Source organism: Capra hircus, chromosome 21, assembly GCF_001704415.2.
Source record: "Capra hircus breed San Clemente chromosome 21, ASM170441v1, whole genome shotgun sequence".
Taxonomy (NCBI): Eukaryota; Metazoa; Chordata; class Mammalia; order Artiodactyla; family Bovidae; genus Capra; species Capra hircus.
This window is the reverse complement of record NC_030828.1, coordinates 56075211-56094197: the sequence shown is the minus strand read 5'-3', so window position 1 is coordinate 56094197 and position 18987 is coordinate 56075211. Positions and strand designations below refer to the sequence as shown.

The window sequence follows — 18987 nt, the reverse complement described above, 5'->3', positions numbered from 1 at the left end:
GTTGGTCATAACTTTTCTTCCAAGGAGTGTCTTTTAATTTCATGGCTGCAATCACCATCTGCAGTGATTTTGGTGGCCCCCAAAATAAAGACTGCCACTGTTTCCACTGTTTCCCCATCTATTTGCCATGAAGTGATGGGACCGGATGCCATGATCTTCGTTTTCTGAATGTTGAGCTTTAAGCCAACTTTTTTACTCTCTCCTCTTTCACTTTCATCAAGAGGCTTTTTAGTTCCTCTTCATTTTCTGCCATAAGGGTGGTGTCATCTGCATATCTGAGGTTATTGATATTTCTCCCAGCAATCTTGATTCCAGCTTGTGCTTCTTCCAGCTCAGCGTTTCTCATGATGTACTCTGCATAGAAGTTAAATAAGCAGGGTGACAATATACAGCCTTGATGTACTCCTTTTCCAATTTGGAACCAGTCTGTTGTTCCATGTCCAGTTCTAACTGTTGCTTCCTGACCTGTATACAGGTTCTCATGAGGCAGGTTGGGTGGTCTGGTATTCCCATCTCTTTCAGAATTTTCCACAGTTCATTGTGATCCACACAGTCAGAGGCTTTGGCAGAGTCATACCTGATAACAATGTTTATATATTGTAATAGACACTTGACATGGAGCCAACCGAAAGTAGAAGTTAACTTAGTTGTGCTCCCCAAGAGTATCAGGTAAGAAGCCCTTCCCCATTTAGGTCTCTCTCTTATCCTGTGTCTTCCCCCAACCTTGTAATAGTCTGTTCTACAAGATCCTGTCCTTTCTTTGTATGCAGAGTCAAATTGTGAGCCCCCAGCCATGTTTATGTCTTTTCCGCTTGTGTCCTCTAGAGGGCCTCCTTAGCCCTGCCTAGGTAAGAGGTGTAAAGTGTGTGATGAGAGTAGGAAACTCCTCTGGAGCAGAGAGGATTCAGATGTATCAAACTTTCCAGATGAAGGAGACCCCAGATCTCGTTTTTCAGAGGAGGAAAGGCTGGGAAAGACTTGCCTGGGGCCACCATTGAGCTAGTGGAAGGTTCTGGACTAGGATCTGGCTTTCAGTCCCTTGTTTTTTCTCTTCTTTTAGAAGGTGAGCTTCCCTCCCATCCCTTTCCTCCCCTTCTTCCTCCTACTTTTTGACATGAAGCTGGAATAATCAACCTTGGCTGAGGGCCATTTCTGTGTTGGGCACTGATTTACAGGCTTTACTTATATGGGATCCTCACAAAACACCAGGAGTTGTGTATCGTCGCCAACTCCTTTTGCAAATGAGGAAAACCAAGGCTTTTAGGGGCTAAAACAAATCAGCAAAAAACAAGAAAAGACGTGCTTAAAATCACATAGCCATAGGATTTGAAACAGGTCTGACTTCAGAGCCTGTATTCCCAGTGACCTCTGTTGTCCTTTGAACCTAGTGTGCAGAAGGGTGAGATGGCCCATGCCCTAGCTCAGCTCTCTGCTCCTGTTCCATTCCCCTCCCTTCTATGTCTTCATCATTCTCCCCCTCCATCCTTGTTTTCCTGATTCTCTGCTCCCATCCAAGGATACTCAAGTCTTGATTCCTTTGTGGAGAAGGGAGCTGTGAAGGAGATAGGCAGGGAGGTAAGCTGTGAAGGAGATAGGCAGGGAGGTAAGCTCATCAGAAGCACAAGATGCTACTGTCTGCCTCTTCTCTGGGATTTTATTTCAGGTCACAGGTCAATTATGTCTTCCAGTAGGAATAATCGATAAAATGTAGAGTCAAAGTCAATGAATGTGTTTTGATTTACAGATACTAACTTTATTGGGGGAAAAAACACATAACATGATATTTACCATCTGGACCATTTCTAAGAGTAGAGTTGAATACTGTTAAGGACATTCACATTATTGTGAAATAGATCTCCAGAACTTTGTCATCTTGCAAATCTAGAACTCTGTACCCATCGAAGAGTCACTCCCTTTTTACCCTTCCCCTCAACCCCTGGTAAGCACCATTCTACTTTATGTTTTCTATGATTTGGCTACTTTTAGATACTTCATATAAGTGGAATCAATAATATTAGTCTTTTTGTGACTGGCTTATTTCACTTAGTATAATGTCTCACTGGGTTCTTTCATGCTGTTGCATGTCAGAAATTCCTTTCTTTTAAATGCCAAATAATATTCCACTGTATGTATAGACCACATTTTGTTTATTCATTCATCCATCGATGGATAGTAGGGTTGCTTCCATTTCTTGGCTATTGTGATTAATGCTGTAACAATCCACCCATGCTGACTACCCATAATATGTCCTGACCCACCCGTACTGACTACCAGAGTACCCTTAGGAGAGAACCCAAACCAGAGAAAGGTGGGATCATGAAAGTCTAACGGAGAAAGTCCTGAGAGAAGAAAGGAAAGGATGACTGTGCCAAATGCTGAAGGGAAGTAGTGAAGGATAAAGACTAAGTCTTTGGATGTGATCTTGTGAAAATCATTCTTGATCTTGTGGAAGTCATTTGTGACCTTGAAGAGAAAGGCTATAGTAAAATCAAAAAGATGGAAGTCTGATTGTATCAGGTTAGAGAGAGTGGGAGGTGGGAAGGCAGAGCAGTGACTGTAGACAGTTACTTCCAGGAAGACTGTGGCAGAGGGACCCAGAGAAATTCGGTGGTCACAGGGGAGTTACATTGGATCGTGTGTTTTTGTTACCATTTCCTTCACTACTGCTACTATTAATCAAAACAGCATTTATTACAAACTCAACTGAGCATACTGTTAACCCATCCATTTAGAATCAGTAACTACATTTTGGAGGGTTCATCTTACTGTGTTATTTAAAAAATTTATGTCAAAATTTTCTGATTGAGGCTGACTCAGAGAGCTCATTAAAACATGAAGCTTAATGCTAATTGTTGCAGAACCACAAAGGGCTAGGACTTTGGTGGTGTTAACTGAGAACCAATGGAAGTTCCCACATGCAAGAAAGGATGACTATGGCTTTTTTTTTAATCCTTCCTCTCACTCCTCCTTTGCCCTCCTTATCATTTCTTCATTTTTTCATTTTATTTTCTCCTTTCCTGTTCTTTCTGCTTGTCTTCTCTTCCCCCTTCTCCAGCATCCTTAGCTTGGTACACAGTCATTTTACAAATGGGCTCCTATCTTCCCTTCCCTCCCCTGCACTCACCCATATGTGTTTGCTTGTGTTAACTGCTCTTGGCTGTCTAAATGTTCTGTGGCTCTTATGCCTCAGTGCCTTTGCACATGCCATTCTTTTGGCTTACTCGAGAAACAAGTTAAGTTACAATAACAAAGAGACTTTCAACACAACTGGTTTAGATAGGAGAGAATTAAAATTCTCTCTCATAGTACAGTCCAGAGGCATGCAGTTCAGGGCTAGAGGCTGGCTAGACCAAGCTCAATGTGTGACTTTCACCTCTGGATCCAAAATAGTTGCTCCAGCTCTTGCCATCACACCTTCATCTCAGCCAGAGGGAGGAGAGAGGTGACAAGGGAACCACACATTTGTTCTTTTAAAGCATGACCCAGAAGTTGTTATATATTATTTTTACTTATATCCCTGTGGCCAGAGTTTCATCACATAGCCACATATCACTGTGAAGGAAAATGAAAAATGCAGTCTTTAGTTGGTAGAATGGGTATCGGAAGACTATGTCCAATTGGGGTAGCCTCTTCCACATCATCCGTCTAGATTCACCCCAATGTCCTATTCCAGGAATCCATCCCCTATTCCAAGACATCTCTTCCTCCCGGAAGTGCCCATGTTCTCTTCTCCAGCACGGCGCTTACCATATTGAATTGGGATTATCTGGTCTCTTATCCGTTGCCTGCTAGACTGTAAACAGACATGGCCCATGTGTCATTTATCTTTGACTCCCTAGTACCTACAGCATTGTTGGCTCACAGTGAATGTCGGTTGCATAAATGAATCCTGAATAGCTGTATTACAGGCCCTGGGTCTTTGGTGCTGTGCTGTTGATGGTTGGAGGGAGGGCTAGACTGGTTGGCAGGTCACCTACTTGATTGCCCTCAAATATTGCTCCTTCACCTCCCTGCCTTCTGAAGAAGAGAAATCCAGACATCTGCTAGTGACCCCAGAGGGGGAATGGAAGAGAGCAGCCCCTACTCCATCAGCTAGGTAAACACACAATCCTGGGAAGTATTTAATCAGTTCAAATATTTATTTTGGGTTTAAGTGATACAATCCAAGGCTTACCAAGTCCAAAGGGTTGTGTGGAGCAGGTGTGGCTGTTGCAGTCCTGTGCCGTTTGGGGTGGGGCTCTCCCTTCGAGACCCTCAGGACAAGCAACCCCTCAGTCACCAGACAGACTCTTTCTCTTTCTGGCATCCTCTCCCCTAACCTCAGAGTCCCTCTGTGCCTTTGACCTCTTCCTCCCATGCTATGGGGTTTCACCTCCTCTTGGGTTGTAGCCTCAACAGTTACTCTCTGATGTGCTGAGGTCATCGGCTGGAGGTGAGGAACAGGGGACTTTGGACCACAGCAGAGTAGGGGGTGGGGGGCAGGAGAGGAGACCATCAGAGGGGTGATCTCAGGATGAAAGAAAAGTGAAAGTGTCAGTCCCTCAGTCATGTCTGCTGCTGCTGCTGCTGCTGCTGCTAAGTCACTTCAGCAGTGTCCAACTCTGTGTGACACCATAGACGGCAGCCCACCAGGCTCCCCTGTCCCTGGGATTCTCCAGGCAAGAACCCTGGAGTGGGTTGCCATTTCCTTCTCCAATGCATGAAAGTGAAAAGTGAAAGTGAAGTCGCTCAGTCATGTCCAACTCTTTGAGAGCCCGTGGACCGCAGCCTACCCAGGCTCCTCTGTCCATGGGATTTTCCAGGCAAGAGTACTGGAGTGGGGTGCCATCGCCTTCTCCGCAGTCATGTCTGACTGTTACGTTACCCCATGAGCTGTAGCCCGTCAGGCTCCTCTGTCCATGGGATTCTCCAGGCAAGAATACTGGAGTGGGTTACCATGCCTTCCTCCAGGGGATCTTCTTGACCCAGCGATTGAACCCAGGTCTCCCGCATTGCAGGCAGATTCTTTACCTTCTGAATCACCAGGGAAGTCTCAGGATGGAATATCTATATCCTTAATCACCTACTGGCCTGCTGCTTGTAACTTACGTCGAAAGAGCCATCTGTCTCTCCCCTCCCTTGTCTTAGGGCTCCGGGAATGGGTGTATATGGAGGAAGCATTCCCCTGTGTCGCTGTCCGGGTCAAAGCCTGCCCTCCCCTCCCAGGTGTGGGACACTCACTGTTGTGTGCTCCCATAGCCTTCCTCAGTGCACTCCTCATTTCCGTTCACCACCTGTCTTCCCCACTGACCTACAGGTCCGCTGAGGCCCCATTTCCAAGACAGGGAAGCACAGGCAGGCCAATGGCCTACATACGGGCAAGCTGGTTAGTTAGTGATGGAGTCAGAGGTGGTAGCAGAGTTTCTGACCCCCTGTGTGGGGAGGCCTATGCAGATTCCTTTCTTGTGCTCTGGGAGGGATTGGCAGGGAGTGTTTGATCCTGACAACAGGATGATTGATTTCTTGGGGTGAATTTGCACACCTGGGTATTCTCACAGCCGGCACCAGACTGAGGGTCTGCAAAGTGGATTGGGTTTCCTGGTTGTGCCCTACAAGTTCCTGGTGGTGCCCATTTTTAGGCCAGGGGAAGGTGTATCTTTTCTCTCCTCTGATGTCCCTCCCTCCTGTGAATGTTGAGCATGAACTTTTTGCTTGTCTAGGTTGTCTGGCTCTTTAGGAGGAAAGAGGAAATATAACTCACTCCATCGAGCCAAGCACATGGTGTGTCAAAGCCTTTGGAAGTTGGTTGTTCAGTCACTAAGTCATGTCCGACTCTGCGACTCCATGGACTGCAGCATTCCAGGCTTCCCTGTCCTTCACTATCTTCCAGAGTATGCTCAAACTCATGTCCATCGAGTTGGTGATGCCATTCAACCATCTCATCCTCTGTCAACCCCTTCTCCTCCTGCCTTCAGTCTTTCCCAGCAACAGGGTCTTTTCCAATGAGTCAGCTCTTTGCATCAGGTGACCAAAATATCAGAGTTTCAGCATCAGTCCTTCTAATGAGTGTTCAGAGCTGATTTTCTTTAGGATTGACTGGTTTGGTCTCCTTGAAGTTCAAGGGACTGTCAAGAGTCTTCTCTAGTACCGCAATTTGAAAGTAGACACTTTCAAATCAGCCCTCGGTGAAGACTGGACAAGGGTTAGGACACATCTCAGGCGGGGGCCTGAGGTCTGCTGGGCAAGCACAGTCCCCAGATGTCCTCTATCTGCTTAGGACACAAATGTGAATAAGACCCACTTTTTGTTTTCAAGAAACTCACAGTTTAGTGGAAGGAGATGGAGCCCTCCACAGCTAATTATATAATATGGTGTAAGATGCTGTAAAACCTGATGTGCCTAATTACATCACATCACATCGTGTGCTTTGCCAAGATGTAAAAAGAAAGCTGTGCGGTTTCTAAGGAGGCGATATACAGTGTTGCGTAGTAGGGGCCACACATTCCTGGGTCTTGGATGGTTCTGGAGGTTGTGTTTTGCTTGCTTTCAGGGGGAGAGGCTGGAGGCCTGCAGACTAGTATGGAGTTATTCCAGTCATTGAGAGAAAAGACAGTGAGGCCTTGGAATTTTAGGGTATAAGGGATGGTAAGAAAGAATTTGAAGATTTCCAGAAGGAGAACGGTGTGAGAGTCCTCGGTGGGGGAAAGGATTTAAGGAAGTATGAGCTTTTTAGCCTGGGGTTCTGCAAAACAGAGAGGAGGGTGTGGGGATCAGGGATAAGGAGAAGCTGGGATAAGGCTGGGAAGCCTGGGGCACTGTGGATGACGTTGAGCTGAGGGTGTGGGGGAGGAATAGCTCAGAAGGAACTGGGAGATGGAGCCTAGGGGAGATGCAGTAGAGATGACACAGTTTAAGAGCTGAAGTATTTATAGACTGTGTTCCTGAACAAGGGATGGTCTGCACTGAAGGAAAAATCCTGTCTTTTCTCCTAATTGAAATCTTTTGCACTTTTTGTCATCACTTTGGGGGCAGTATTTCTAAGAACTTAGTTAAGATTCAGGGAACTGAGTTAACTCTTAGGAAATCAAACCACCACCAGCAAATTGAAAGGAGGAGAACCTTTTGTAGGTACACAGTGCTCACAACCACTGCAGGTGGATGTGGTAATAGCTGTTGTTTGTACCCCCAGGAAAGCATTTTTAGACTGTGGTTTTGACTGTGTTGAGAACTTTTAAAATAAGGCTCTAAAAATCACAATACTGTTATAACTAACAGGTTTGATCTTAGAGAAGAATCTGGCTAGGGATTGCCAGTTTGATTTTTGAACACTTAATTCCCTCCCAGACTCTTTTTGAACAGCTTCTTAAACTCTGAGCAGGTTGCGTGGATACAGAACCAAACACCACTCTCAATAATCCAGCACCTTGCCTCGTGGAGTGAGGTCCTGGAGCAGCAGCGCTGGCATCACCTGGGAGCTTATTAGAAATGCAGAGTCGAGCAAATTGGAGCCTGCGTTTCAACAAGATCCTCACTGACTCATGTGCACATTAAAGTTTAAGAAGTTTTAGTCTGGCACGGCAAGCTCCAGATATGGTTTTACGCTGGAATCATTTAGGTCACTCTAAAAAGTTTTTCAAGCCTCCACCCCAGACTTTCTGTGTTAGCCTGGTAATTCTCTTGGGCAGCTAGGTTTGCGAACCACTGACTTGTACGGTTGCAAGAATCCTTCTCTGTTGATGGACAAATGGCAAGAATTTTGGCAAACGGAAATCTAGTTTGAGCTCCACGTTTGTTTGCTTTATAATCACAATAATAGCTAAAGTCTTGTGCCCTTTTGAAAAATACCGTTGTCTACATTGTCAATAAGCAGCCTTGTCCCTTTACTCTCAGGACAATTTTTAAGTCTAGTAAAATAAATTTATTCACATTATTTTGTATAATGTGCTCCCAAGTATGAAATATTTTTCATTGCTGTAAGTTTATAATTTTTTTAAATCTTCAGGTAGTTAATGATTTGGGGAATACCTAGATTCTTAGAGAACGTAAATCTGAAGAATGCTAATGATAATGTTATCATAAAGAATCTTACAGTATATTTCTACAAAATACTTTAAAGTCATTATTAATAAATACATTAAGTAATTAACTCTACAGTGAAGAGAGCTCTCAGGACAATTGGTGGGTGATACTCAAGAAGGAACATATGTGTCCCTTCCTCACTCCCACCCCCATGCCTGAACCTACAGTGATCATTCACACGTTGTCAAAACTTGAATGAGCTTAGCCAATTCACTGCCCAGTTTGAGAGCAGCTAAAGTCAGCTGATGTTTACTAAGCACTCTGGATGAAAAAAATTAGCCAAGAACCAAACAATGTGATCCCCATTAGTTGCATAGTTTGTTTCTGTAGAAGGTCAGGGCTAGAAGGCCTTTTAGAGCTCTCCTCCATGCTCTTGCTTTATGGATAGAAAAATAGAATCCACGGACAAGTTGGAAGCTTCAGCCCAGCTGGTTTCATCCAAGAGGATTTTTTGTTGTTTGGAAAATGGACCACATATTTGTTGCTTAATTAGAGGCACGAAACGAGCAGGCTTTGTGTTCTAAGCTTAATATCAAGCTTTGGGAAAAGTGCTGTAAACACAAAAAGAGCTGGCTTCTGATGACTGCCCCAGACCCATAAGACACATGGAATGCAGATGTCCTGGGAATTCAACAAGAGAGTTCTCAAACGCTGAGATCTTTAATTAAGCAGGTGTTTGGGAAGTCGGTCCTGTGTAGCTTCCAGCCTTGGCTGAGCTTGTCTCGCTGAAAAATGGCCCCGATCCAGCCCAGCAGCAGGCCTGAAACTGGCTTCAATTGGAGGCATTGGAATGTGCCATTTTTATTTTCTTCTTTCTTATCAAGCCCCATTAGCTTGAGCAAGGAAGGAACAAAAACGGGCTGGGAAAACATGTTGTTTCACTGGGTAAAAATTTACTACCAAGGAAATGATTTGGCTGTGTCCAAAAAAGGACTCGTGGAGGCCTCTGGAAAGGTGCAGTCTTCCAAACGTTGGACACTTTCTCCTGGTGTCACCCAGTGAGAATGTTTCCCTTTGGCTGATGGCCATTCTCACACAAGAACCGAGACACTCAACTGAGGGTGTGTACTCAGCCTCACAAAGTCAGCCCTGCCTTAATCACAGTACTGGAGAAGAGAAAACACAGCAAGAGGGAAGAATCATGGTGTTAAGGTATTTGGCTGTGGACTTCGGTAAGATGCACGTGCCCTTAGGCTTTCGGACATCCTCAGTTACAGAATCGTGGACGGTTGGCGGCTGTGGTTGATTGAACCATCAGCTAACTGTGTCTCACAGCCCACCGAGTGCTGTCATCATCGTGCCTTCTGAATCCCAGGACAGAGCCTGCAGCCGGCAGAAGACAAGCTTCCTCCATCTTTCACAACTCTTAGAAACAGCAGCTCACTAAGGAAGGAAACTAAAACTTCCCAAGTACCTCCTGTGTGCCAGGTAGCGGCAATAGCACCTGCAAACAAAATTATTTGTGAACTCTCCTAGCAGCTGAGGAGGCAGGCTGTTGCAGCTCTGTTTTGCAGAGCATCTGAGCATCCCTCAGATTAATCAACTTGTCGGTAATATTCAGTTCTTAAGTGCAAGAACTGGATTCACACCCAGCTCTGCCTGCCCTCAACATTTTTTTTTTTAACCCAGTAGCCCTTTCTGGGGAGGTCTCAGACCTTTGGTCTTTTTTTCCTCTTCAGCTTTGGTACGGGCAGCACGACTTAGGAAATCTTTTCCCTGTGGGCATGGGGGAACCATTAGTTTTTGTTTTGGTTTGCTTTGTTTTATGGTTTTCAAGGGACACTTATTTCAATGAGAATTTGTGTTGTGAGAACAGTTTAGCTATTTTCTCTTGAACTTTTAGGAATAAATGCTGAAATGTAAATAGTGAAGTTGCTCAGTCGTGTCCAACTCTTTGCAACCCCATGAACTGTAGCCTACCATGCTCCTCTGTCCATGGGATTTTCCAGGCAAAAGTACTGGAGTGGGTTGCCATTTCCTTCTCCGGGAGATCTTTCCGACCCAGGGATCGAACCCAGGTCTCCCGCATTGTAGGCAGATGCTTTACCATCTGCACCACCAGGGAAGTGTAGGTGTATAATATGGACATTCAAATATAATAATACCTGGCTTATGTATGCATATTATTTGTATTCAAACATGCTTATGCATGGGCTTCCCTGGTGCCTCAGATAGAAAGAATCTGCCTACAATACAGGAGACACAGGTTTGATCCCTGGGTTGGGAAGATCCCCGGAGGAGGAAATGGCAACCCACTCCAGTATTCTTGCCTGGAGAACCCCATGGACAGAGATGCCTGCTGGGCTACAGTCCATGGAGTTGCAAAGAGTCGGACACGACTGAGCAACTAAGCACACACACGTTTATGCATGTTTATAGGGGTATGTTGTCCATTTTACCTACCTGTAGAGATTTTTATATAATAAACTGTGAGTTAACCCTAAGATGATTATACTTGGAACCGTTAGTTTTATAGGGAATGGGAAAGTGGGTTGTATGCTGAGAACTCACTCACTCCCAGGGAAGGACGTATAAGAGGCATAAAGCCACAGCATGGTAGTTGAGACGCCCTGTGAGAACTCCATCTGACAAGGCGGGGGGACCTGTCTATTGCTACTTGCTTCTATCACAGACTCCAGCTCCAAGGGCTAAAACTTCCAGCAGCTTTGTAGACTGTGCCCTTTTCCCATGCTGTCCCTTGAGTCTGCCTGGGAGATTCTAATTTTATATTTTTTATTGAAGTATAGTTGATTTACAATGCTGTGCCAATCTCTGCTGTTCAGCCAAGTGACTCAGCTGTGCACATAGAGACATTCTTTATCCATGTTCTTTTCTGCTATGGTTTGCCAGCATAGTGCCCTGTGCTGTAGAGTAGAACCTTGTTGTCCATCCATTCTGTATAAAATAGTTTACACCTGCTAACCCCAACCTCCCCCTCCATCCTTCCCCCATTTCCCATCCCCATTGGCAACCAGCAGTCTGTTCCATGTGTCCTTGATCTTCTTTCTATTTCATAGATAAGATCATCTGTGTCATACTTTAGATTCCACACGTAAGTGATATCCTATGGCATTTGTCTTTCTCTTTCTGAACTTATTTTGCTTAGTACTAAATACGATAATCGCTAGGTCCATCCATGTTACTGCAAATGGCATTATTCCATTCTTTTTATGGCCAAGTAGTGTTCCATCGTATGTTAAGTATCACATCTTCTTTATCCGTTCGTCGGTCAGTGGACATTTATGTTGTTTCCATGTCTTGACTATTGTGAATAGTGCTGCTATGAACTAGGGGTGCATGATCTTTTCAAATTATAGTTTTGTCCAGGTATATGCTCCAGAGTGAGATTGCTGGATTATATGGTAATCCTATTTTTAGTTTTCTGAGGAACTCCGCACTGCTTTCCATAATGGCTTCACCAACTTACCTTCCCACCAGCAGTGTAGGAGGGTCCCTTTTTCTCCACACCCTCTCCAGCATTTATTTGTAGACTTTAATGATGCCCATTCTGATTGGTATGAGGTGGTACCTCATTGCAGTTTTAATTTTCATTTCTCTAATAATTGTGATGTTGAGCATCTTTTCATGTGCCTAATGGCCACTTGTATGTTCTGTTCAAAATGTTTATTAAGGTCTCATCCTGGAAGATTCTGTTCTTTTATTGTCCTGGTTTATTGGGCAGATGTATTCTGATGTCTTGAGGCCAATTTCTCCATCTGGTGCCCCTGTGAGATCTTGCTGCCTTAGTGCACCAGCTGGGGACATGGGACACAGCTATGGATATGACCTCCTGACTGAGTATGTCTAACATGTGGGCCACTGTACCAAGGCCGGGAGCTCACTTCTGCCTCCTGGAAGCAGGTCAAGGAGATGAGGTTGACTGCTTTGAGAACTTTTGTAAGTGAGCAGTTGTTGTTTGAGATTGCTGTACTTTTGAAATCATTTTAATATGCATTTAGCAGCAGGTGCTACTGGTGGTAAAGAACCTGTCTGCCAATGCAGGAGGTGTAAGTGACATGGGTTCGAATCCTGGGTCTGGAAGATCCCCTAGAGGAGGGCATGGCAACCCACTCCAGTTTCGTTGCCTTTAGAATCCCAGGGACAGAGGAGCCTGGCAGGGGGGCTATGGACAATAAGGTCACAAAGAGTCAGACACGACTGAAGTGACTTAACACGCATGCACGTGTATTTATTTATTTTATTATTTATTGGGTGCCAGGTCTTAGTTGCAGCACACAGGATCTTCAGTCTTTGGTGAGGCATAAGATTTTCTTTTTAGTTGCCGCATGTGAGATCTTTTAGTCCTGGCAGGTGGATTCTTAGCTACAGCATGTGGGATCTAGTTTCCTGGCTAGGGATTGAACCAGGGCCCCCTGTAATGGGAGTGCAGTCTTAGCCACGGGACCACAGAAGTCCCGAGAATGTTGTAATTAAAGGCCACCCTGGGGAGGTCTGCAGGAAAGGATGACAGCTCAGAGCTGCAATGGGCAGCAGGGTTGTGCTGCTCAACACGGAGAATGATTTCTCCCTGGGCAGGTGCAGTGCTGGGCTGTGACCTGGTTCTGGAGGTGTCAGGGAGCTCTGTCCTCCAGTTACCGGGGTGCTGGTCGCCTGGACAGTGGGTAGGTGTTGTCCTGGTGGAGGAGAGATGAGCCACAGCTGCTGTGCTGGAGTCCTCAAAGGGCCCAGGCAGCTTCCCAGGACTACAGCCCCAGGAGGGACACTGTGGGAGTCACATGGTTGGAGGGACTGTGCTCCCCACTGGCTCTCTTAGCAGCCTGGAGATTTGGGAGGACACACACACACACACAGAGACAGCCACAGTAGAACAGAAAGGATTAGTAGATGAGTGAGGGCATGAATGATTGAATGAACCCAGCACCCTCTTCTCTAAAGGGATGTTCCCTAAACATTACACAGAAAAGGAAAGGTGTATCCAGCACAATTTACATCTGAGGATAATGGCACTTACGTCGGTTGCCCTAACTTGTGCTTCTCCACTGGTGCAGAAAAGGCCCCTTTGCCAAAGAATGTTCTTGGGAGTGGTTTGACATATTTTTTCCCTTCTGTTATTTAAGTTAAAGGTATTTAATGTAAGCAATTCAGCTGTGAGCTGGAATGTGTGATGAGTCTTTTCATCTCATGCGGAACCCAAGGCGTGAACACTCTCAGTTGCAGCCCCTCAGGTGTGCAAGCTGATGGGGGTTTTCGGTGGGGGTGGTTGTTTTTAAAGTCTACACACTTGTCAGCTGGAAAAACTTGTCTGGGGACTCAAAGGCCTTAATGTGTGTTGCCCATGTGTTCATTCATTCATTCACTGAACATTTATATGGACCCGAGGTGGGGACTTCCCAGGTGGCTTAAGTGATAAAGAACCCGCCTGCCAATGCAGGAGATGCAAGCTGGAGACATGGGTTCCATCCTGTGGGATGATCCCTTGGAGGAGGAAGATCCCCTGGAGGGATGATCCCTTGGAGGAGGAGGATCCCCTGGTGGGAAGATTTCCTTGGAGGAGGAAGATCCCCTGGAGGGAAGATCCCTTGGAGGAGGAAATGGCAACCCACTCCAGTATTCTTGCCTGGAAAACCAATGGACAAGAGGAGCCTGGTGGGCTACAGTCCACGGGGTCACAAAGAATCAGACACGATTCAACACATGCGTAGACCCAAGTTAAACCAGGTATATTTTGAGGATATAAAGATGGGACATACTTCCCCCCAGAGACTCCCAGACTTACTGAGTTCTCAGAACATATTTAGATTGACCATCTGTTCAACGTCAATCAATTGACAATGAATTCAAGCCGTGCAAGTCATCCAATCAGTCAATTCACGTAGTTTTTTGAATGTCCATCAATAGATATGCAGTATAACTGAGTTACTTTAACTGAGTAAAAATGGTGGATTAAAAAAAATAAACCTTAGAGATTTTGTTTCTGGATGATTTGAATTGTTCGTACGTGCCTACACATTGAGGCCTCCTGCGCTCCTCTGAGCCCAGTCTGGGCCTCTCCCAGTTTGGTGGCTCTCTCTCAGGCTACTGGGGGCATGTCGTCTCCATGCAGGTTACACAGCATAGAGCCCTGGGAACTTGCTGTCGCCAGGGCTCTCTGACTGCTCTGCTGCTCCTTCACCCTCCGTTCCCCTCGAAGCAGGATAAAGGGCACACATTCCTAAGGCAGAGTTGTTCCCAGGGTACAATTGTCATCCATCACTTCCTGCCGGAAGATGTAAATATGTGCTGGCTGATAGTGGCGTTATTTATTATCCTAGACTTCGATACAGATTTGAGCAGGAGCGGCTGCCGGCCAAGCATTATTTGCGGGTTCCCCTGGGAGGCTCTGCTGGGTGGGCAGAGCTGGGGCTGGAGGCGATGCCCAGGGCAAAGGCAGGAACTCTTGCAGCTGAGAACGGCCCTGGGTCTTTGCCATCAAGGCTGTACATCGTTGGGGTGCAGCAGAGGTGGCTGCCACCCTGGAAGTAGGTTCTTGGAGGTTGTCCATGTTGAGAAGGCTGGAGCCTGGTTCCAGACTCTGGTCACCGGGGCTGGGGTGGGAACTGACCAGCGTCCTTGGTGTCGACTGATGAGGCACATGGTGGTGGATTTGGTGGGTGTTGTCCTTGGACCCAGGAGACCGTCACTTACCGGGCTGAATGTTTGTTTCACTGGATCAGTTGTGCTCGCTTCCTGAGTTACCTATGGAGCTAACACTTTGGAGTCCTCGGGGCCCCCAACGCTGCCCCCTGCCCCCAGTCTGCCATCTACAATGTTAAGAGGCAGACAGTTTCCCTGGTGGGGCAGGAAAAGGCAGCAAAAGCTCAGCTCCCTCTCCTCTGCTTGACCTGCCAGGGCCCGGCAGCATGAGCCCTGTCATCCCTGGACAGAGGGGCCTGGGAGGCAGGGAGGCCTGGGCTCCACTCTGGGCTCGATGCTACAGCATGTTCGGCACCATTTTCCCATCTGTAAAATGGGAATCACTAGCCCACTGCATGGGGCGACTGTGAGAGGAAAATGAAGAGCCAGGTGCACCGCTCAGTCTCAGTGAAGTGCAGCTTTCAATGCTTCTGGGTTGGCCAAAATGTTTGTTTGGGTTTTTCGGAAGCTGTTATGGCAAAACCCTAACAAACTCTCTGTCAACTTGATATTCCTGATGGTGCAATGGTCCATTCTGGAGGGATAGGGCGTAGATGAGCAAACCCTAATGAGAGGGCAAAAGGCAGGAGCCCTAAGGGTGCAGGCAGGTGAAAGTGGGAGTGAAGGGGAGAGGCAGGGCCAGGCCAGATGAATTAAGGGCGCCAGGTGAATCCCTGTGGAGTTTCGTCAAAGTGAGGGCGTGGTGTCAGGAGCACCCATTACAGGACTCCCTAAGGTGCAGGGTGGGGAGAAAAGAAAGTAGGATTCGTTTCAGCTGAAACAGTTTTGAGTACTGTGTACACCAGATGAGAAACGCGGCCATAATGCAGCTTGGTCTCTGCGCTTTGACGGCCCCAATGAAGGAGAAGGGACTGACTTGGCACAAGTACCTGCCCGGCAGCAAACAGATGGGCATGTGTAACGACAGCATGGGGAAACCCAATCTGAGCAGAGGGCAGCAGGAGGTGAGCCCCAGAGCTCTGGAGTGGAGGAGGGAAGGCTGGAGGGCTCCTAGAAGCTTCCTGAAGATGCAGGGGCCCCAAATTAAAAGATTTTCATATGTGGATGCCGTCAAGTGACTCGCAGTCTTCCTCTAGCGAGGGATGTTTCTCTTCCTTCCGTTATTGTTCTCAGAATTGTTTATCATGGCTCTGTGCACCCAGAAGGTACACAACAGACCTGTTTATATGTGAATGGATAAGCCTAATACATTTCTAAATCAAGTAATGGTTGTCATCAAGGGGAACTTGCTTTCAGAGAATGTTGGACAGGATGGTGGAACAGTGCTTAAGGATGTGTTTTCTTTTTGGCCATTTCCCTTGTAGATTTTCCAGGGAGCAGATTAGCTCTGCCCCCTCCAGAAAAGCCAGGGTCTCCTAGTGGTACCTGTTAGGGAGGTGATGCAATCCAGGGGCATAATCAACTGCCTCCCAGCCAGACAAGCAAGCAGTTAGCACCTCTGGTGGCTCCAAGGGCTCTAAACAGATGTAGGTGACATTCTTTGGAATATGTCTGTGTTACAGATGTGGACGAGTGTGCAACGGATTCCCACCAGTGTAACCCTACCCAGATTTGCATCAACACCGAAGGAGGCTACACCTGTTCCTGCACGGATGGCTACTGGCTGCTCGAAGGCCAGTGCTTAGGTAATAGAGAAACTCTTGAAAGTGAATGATTGCCTGGGGGTATTGTGAATTGTGGTCATGGCTGGGTGGCCTAAGGGCAATGGGCTTTTCTTTGGGGCTGGGGGTGGCAGAAGACTGTTGAGCTTACATGGAGCACCACCCTTTAAGATCACTTGTCACCATCACCACATCACGGCATGTCACCAGCAGGGATTTCTTTCCCCCACTTTCTTATTTTTGGCTTTCTCTGATTGCTCAGTTGGTAAAGAATCTGCCTACAATGCAGGAGACTCCAGTTTGATTCCTGGGTCAGGAAGATCCACTGGAGAAGGGATAGGCTACCCACTCCAGTATTCTTGGATCTACCCAATCCAGTATTCCCTCATGGCTAAGCTGGTAAAAAGTCTGCCTGCAATGCGGGAGACCTGGGTTAGATCCCTGGGTTGGGAAGATCCCCTAGAGAAGGGAAAGGCTACTCACTCCAGTACTCTGGCCTGGAGAATTCTATGGACTGTACAGTCCATGGGGTCGCAAAGAGTCGGAGATGACTGAGCCACTTTCACATTCTCTTATTTTTATTATGACAGTGGTGGTGGTTTACTCACTAAGTTGTATCTCTTGCAACCCAATGGACTGTGGCCTTCTAGGTTCCTGTAGGTTCATGGGATTTCCCAGGCAAGAATATTGGAGTGGGTTGCCATTTCCTTCTCCAGGGGATCTTCCCAACCCACAGATCAGATCTGCATCTCCTCCACTGTAGGTAGATTCTTTACCACTGAACCACTAAAACATGTTTTTGTCCAGTCCCAAATGCAGACAAGCTTGCAGAAGCCTGGCTCCCTGCTGTTGACAGTTGGGATTAATCCATCATGGCTGCAGCTGCTTACCCTGCTTTTCAGGCCCTGAGCCTTGAGGTCTTCCTCCCTTTCGCTGCCCTGTTTATATAGAGTCTAATAAAGACTCTGCCAGGATAGGAAGGTGCTTTTCAGGCCTTCGCCACTGCCTCTCCATCATCAGAATTTTTTAATGTAATTTTTAAAGGTTCATATTTGGTCTTACCTAGACCTTCTTTCTGCCTTTGGAAATTTATAACAGAGGCAGGAAGTGGTAGAGGTGTGGGTTGCTGCTGCTGCTAAGTCGCTTCAGTTGTGTCTGACTCTGTGTGACCCCATAGACGGCAGCCCACCAGGCTCCCCAGTCCCTGGGATTCTCCAGGCAAGAACACTGGAGTGGGTTGCCATTTCCTCCTCCAATGCATGAAAGTGAAAAATGAAAGGGAAGTCACTCAGTCGTGTCCAACTCTTCGTGACCCCATGGACTGCAGCCTACCAGGCTCCTCCGCCCATGGGATTTTCCGGGCAAGAGGACTGGAGTGGGGTGCCATTGCCTTCTGTCCCTAATTAGAAATCCTACCGAGAGAAGGGAGTGCTCGCTTTGTCACAGAAATGTCCCAGGTCTCAAATGTGAATCAGGGGATTCAGATCTAACATCATCTCCTTCCAATACCCCACCAAATCCCCCACCCTATGCCCACCCCTCTAGCTCTGGTCTTTTTTAAGAAGTCAGTCAGCACCTATTGAGAATTTTCTCCCTTGCAGTTGGCATCAGCTGTATGATCCCTCTGTTTATTTTTTCTGGAGGGCTATTTTCCTTTCTTCCCCTCTAGTCTTTGGTTTAGCCAAGTGAATGCATTCATAGCAATCTCTAGTTGTCATTGCAATTTCTCTTCCTAGGGTGTGATTTCTTTCCTGTTTCTTGGAAAAGCCCTTCTAGTTTAAAGTCTCAAGACACTGTTCTGTTGCCTGAAAGTCAGTCCTGGAGGTGCTAAGAAATAAATCCAAACAACATCATGGAAACAAACAGACAAAAAGATTCTTTTTTCCCATTTTCTCTTGATTGAGACTGTGTTGAGGTCTCCTGTAGAGCCCTGCCCAAAGAGGCCTGACAAGCCAGCTTGGACCTCACTTGGTTCTCCTTTCCAGGCACCGAAGAGCTGGCTGCACATGGGCATATGTGAATATGATGATTGCTTTGCATTTTAACCAACCTCAGCTATTATGGAAAATCTGAGGCCACTGATTTGAACATAAGCAGATCAGTGTGAGTTATTTGTATGGGAACTCAATGTGTAGCATTTCAGAGCTGGAAGGGATGTTATATATTATGTCATCCACCTTTTATAGAGTTGGAAACTGAGACTCATAGAGGAGGGACATGCTGGACAGTTAGTTGGGTCTAAAATCTGCGGCCTGTTTTTCAGTCCAGTTTTTTCCTCCACAAGGGGGTGCTAGAGAAGACCAGGTGACCGGGACATGCAGGCCAGATTGCAGAGACCTTGGGGCCAGGAAACCCCTCCCCATCTGAGTGGGGACAGTAACTGGGACATTCCTCCCCCAGGAGGGTTGTTCTTATTCACAGAGCATGAAGCTTTAGGAAGGATGCTTCTGGAGGCCTAATTGGTGCTGTACGCACAGTCTGCTTATAATTGACATCCAAAGTGAGGACCTTTCCCCAATATGGCTAAACTTGTGCCTTCTCCTGGCCAAACTCTTCTTTTGCTTTCAAGGTGCAAATTCCACAGCCATCCACCACCCTTTCTGCATGACTTTGGAGGCACTGCCTTTGCAGAAAAAGAAGGGCCAGGGGATTGCCTTTCCTCCAAGCCATCCCT

The 18987-nt window shown here is 46.6% G+C and overlaps 1 protein-coding gene across 2 annotated transcripts in view; it reads left to right on the top strand.

Annotated features, from left to right (window-relative positions):
• The window catches only part of FBLN5 (fibulin 5), a 92588-nt gene that overhangs the window by 40693 nt on the left and 32908 nt on the right, over positions 1–18987 (top strand). For both annotated transcript variants that reach the window (XM_018066211.1, XM_005695319.3), the window contains one exon: positions 16215–16337. In XM_018066211.1, the coding sequence (XP_017921700.1) occupies positions 16215–16337 (123 nt within the window). The remainder of the gene's footprint in view (positions 1–16214; positions 16338–18987) is intronic.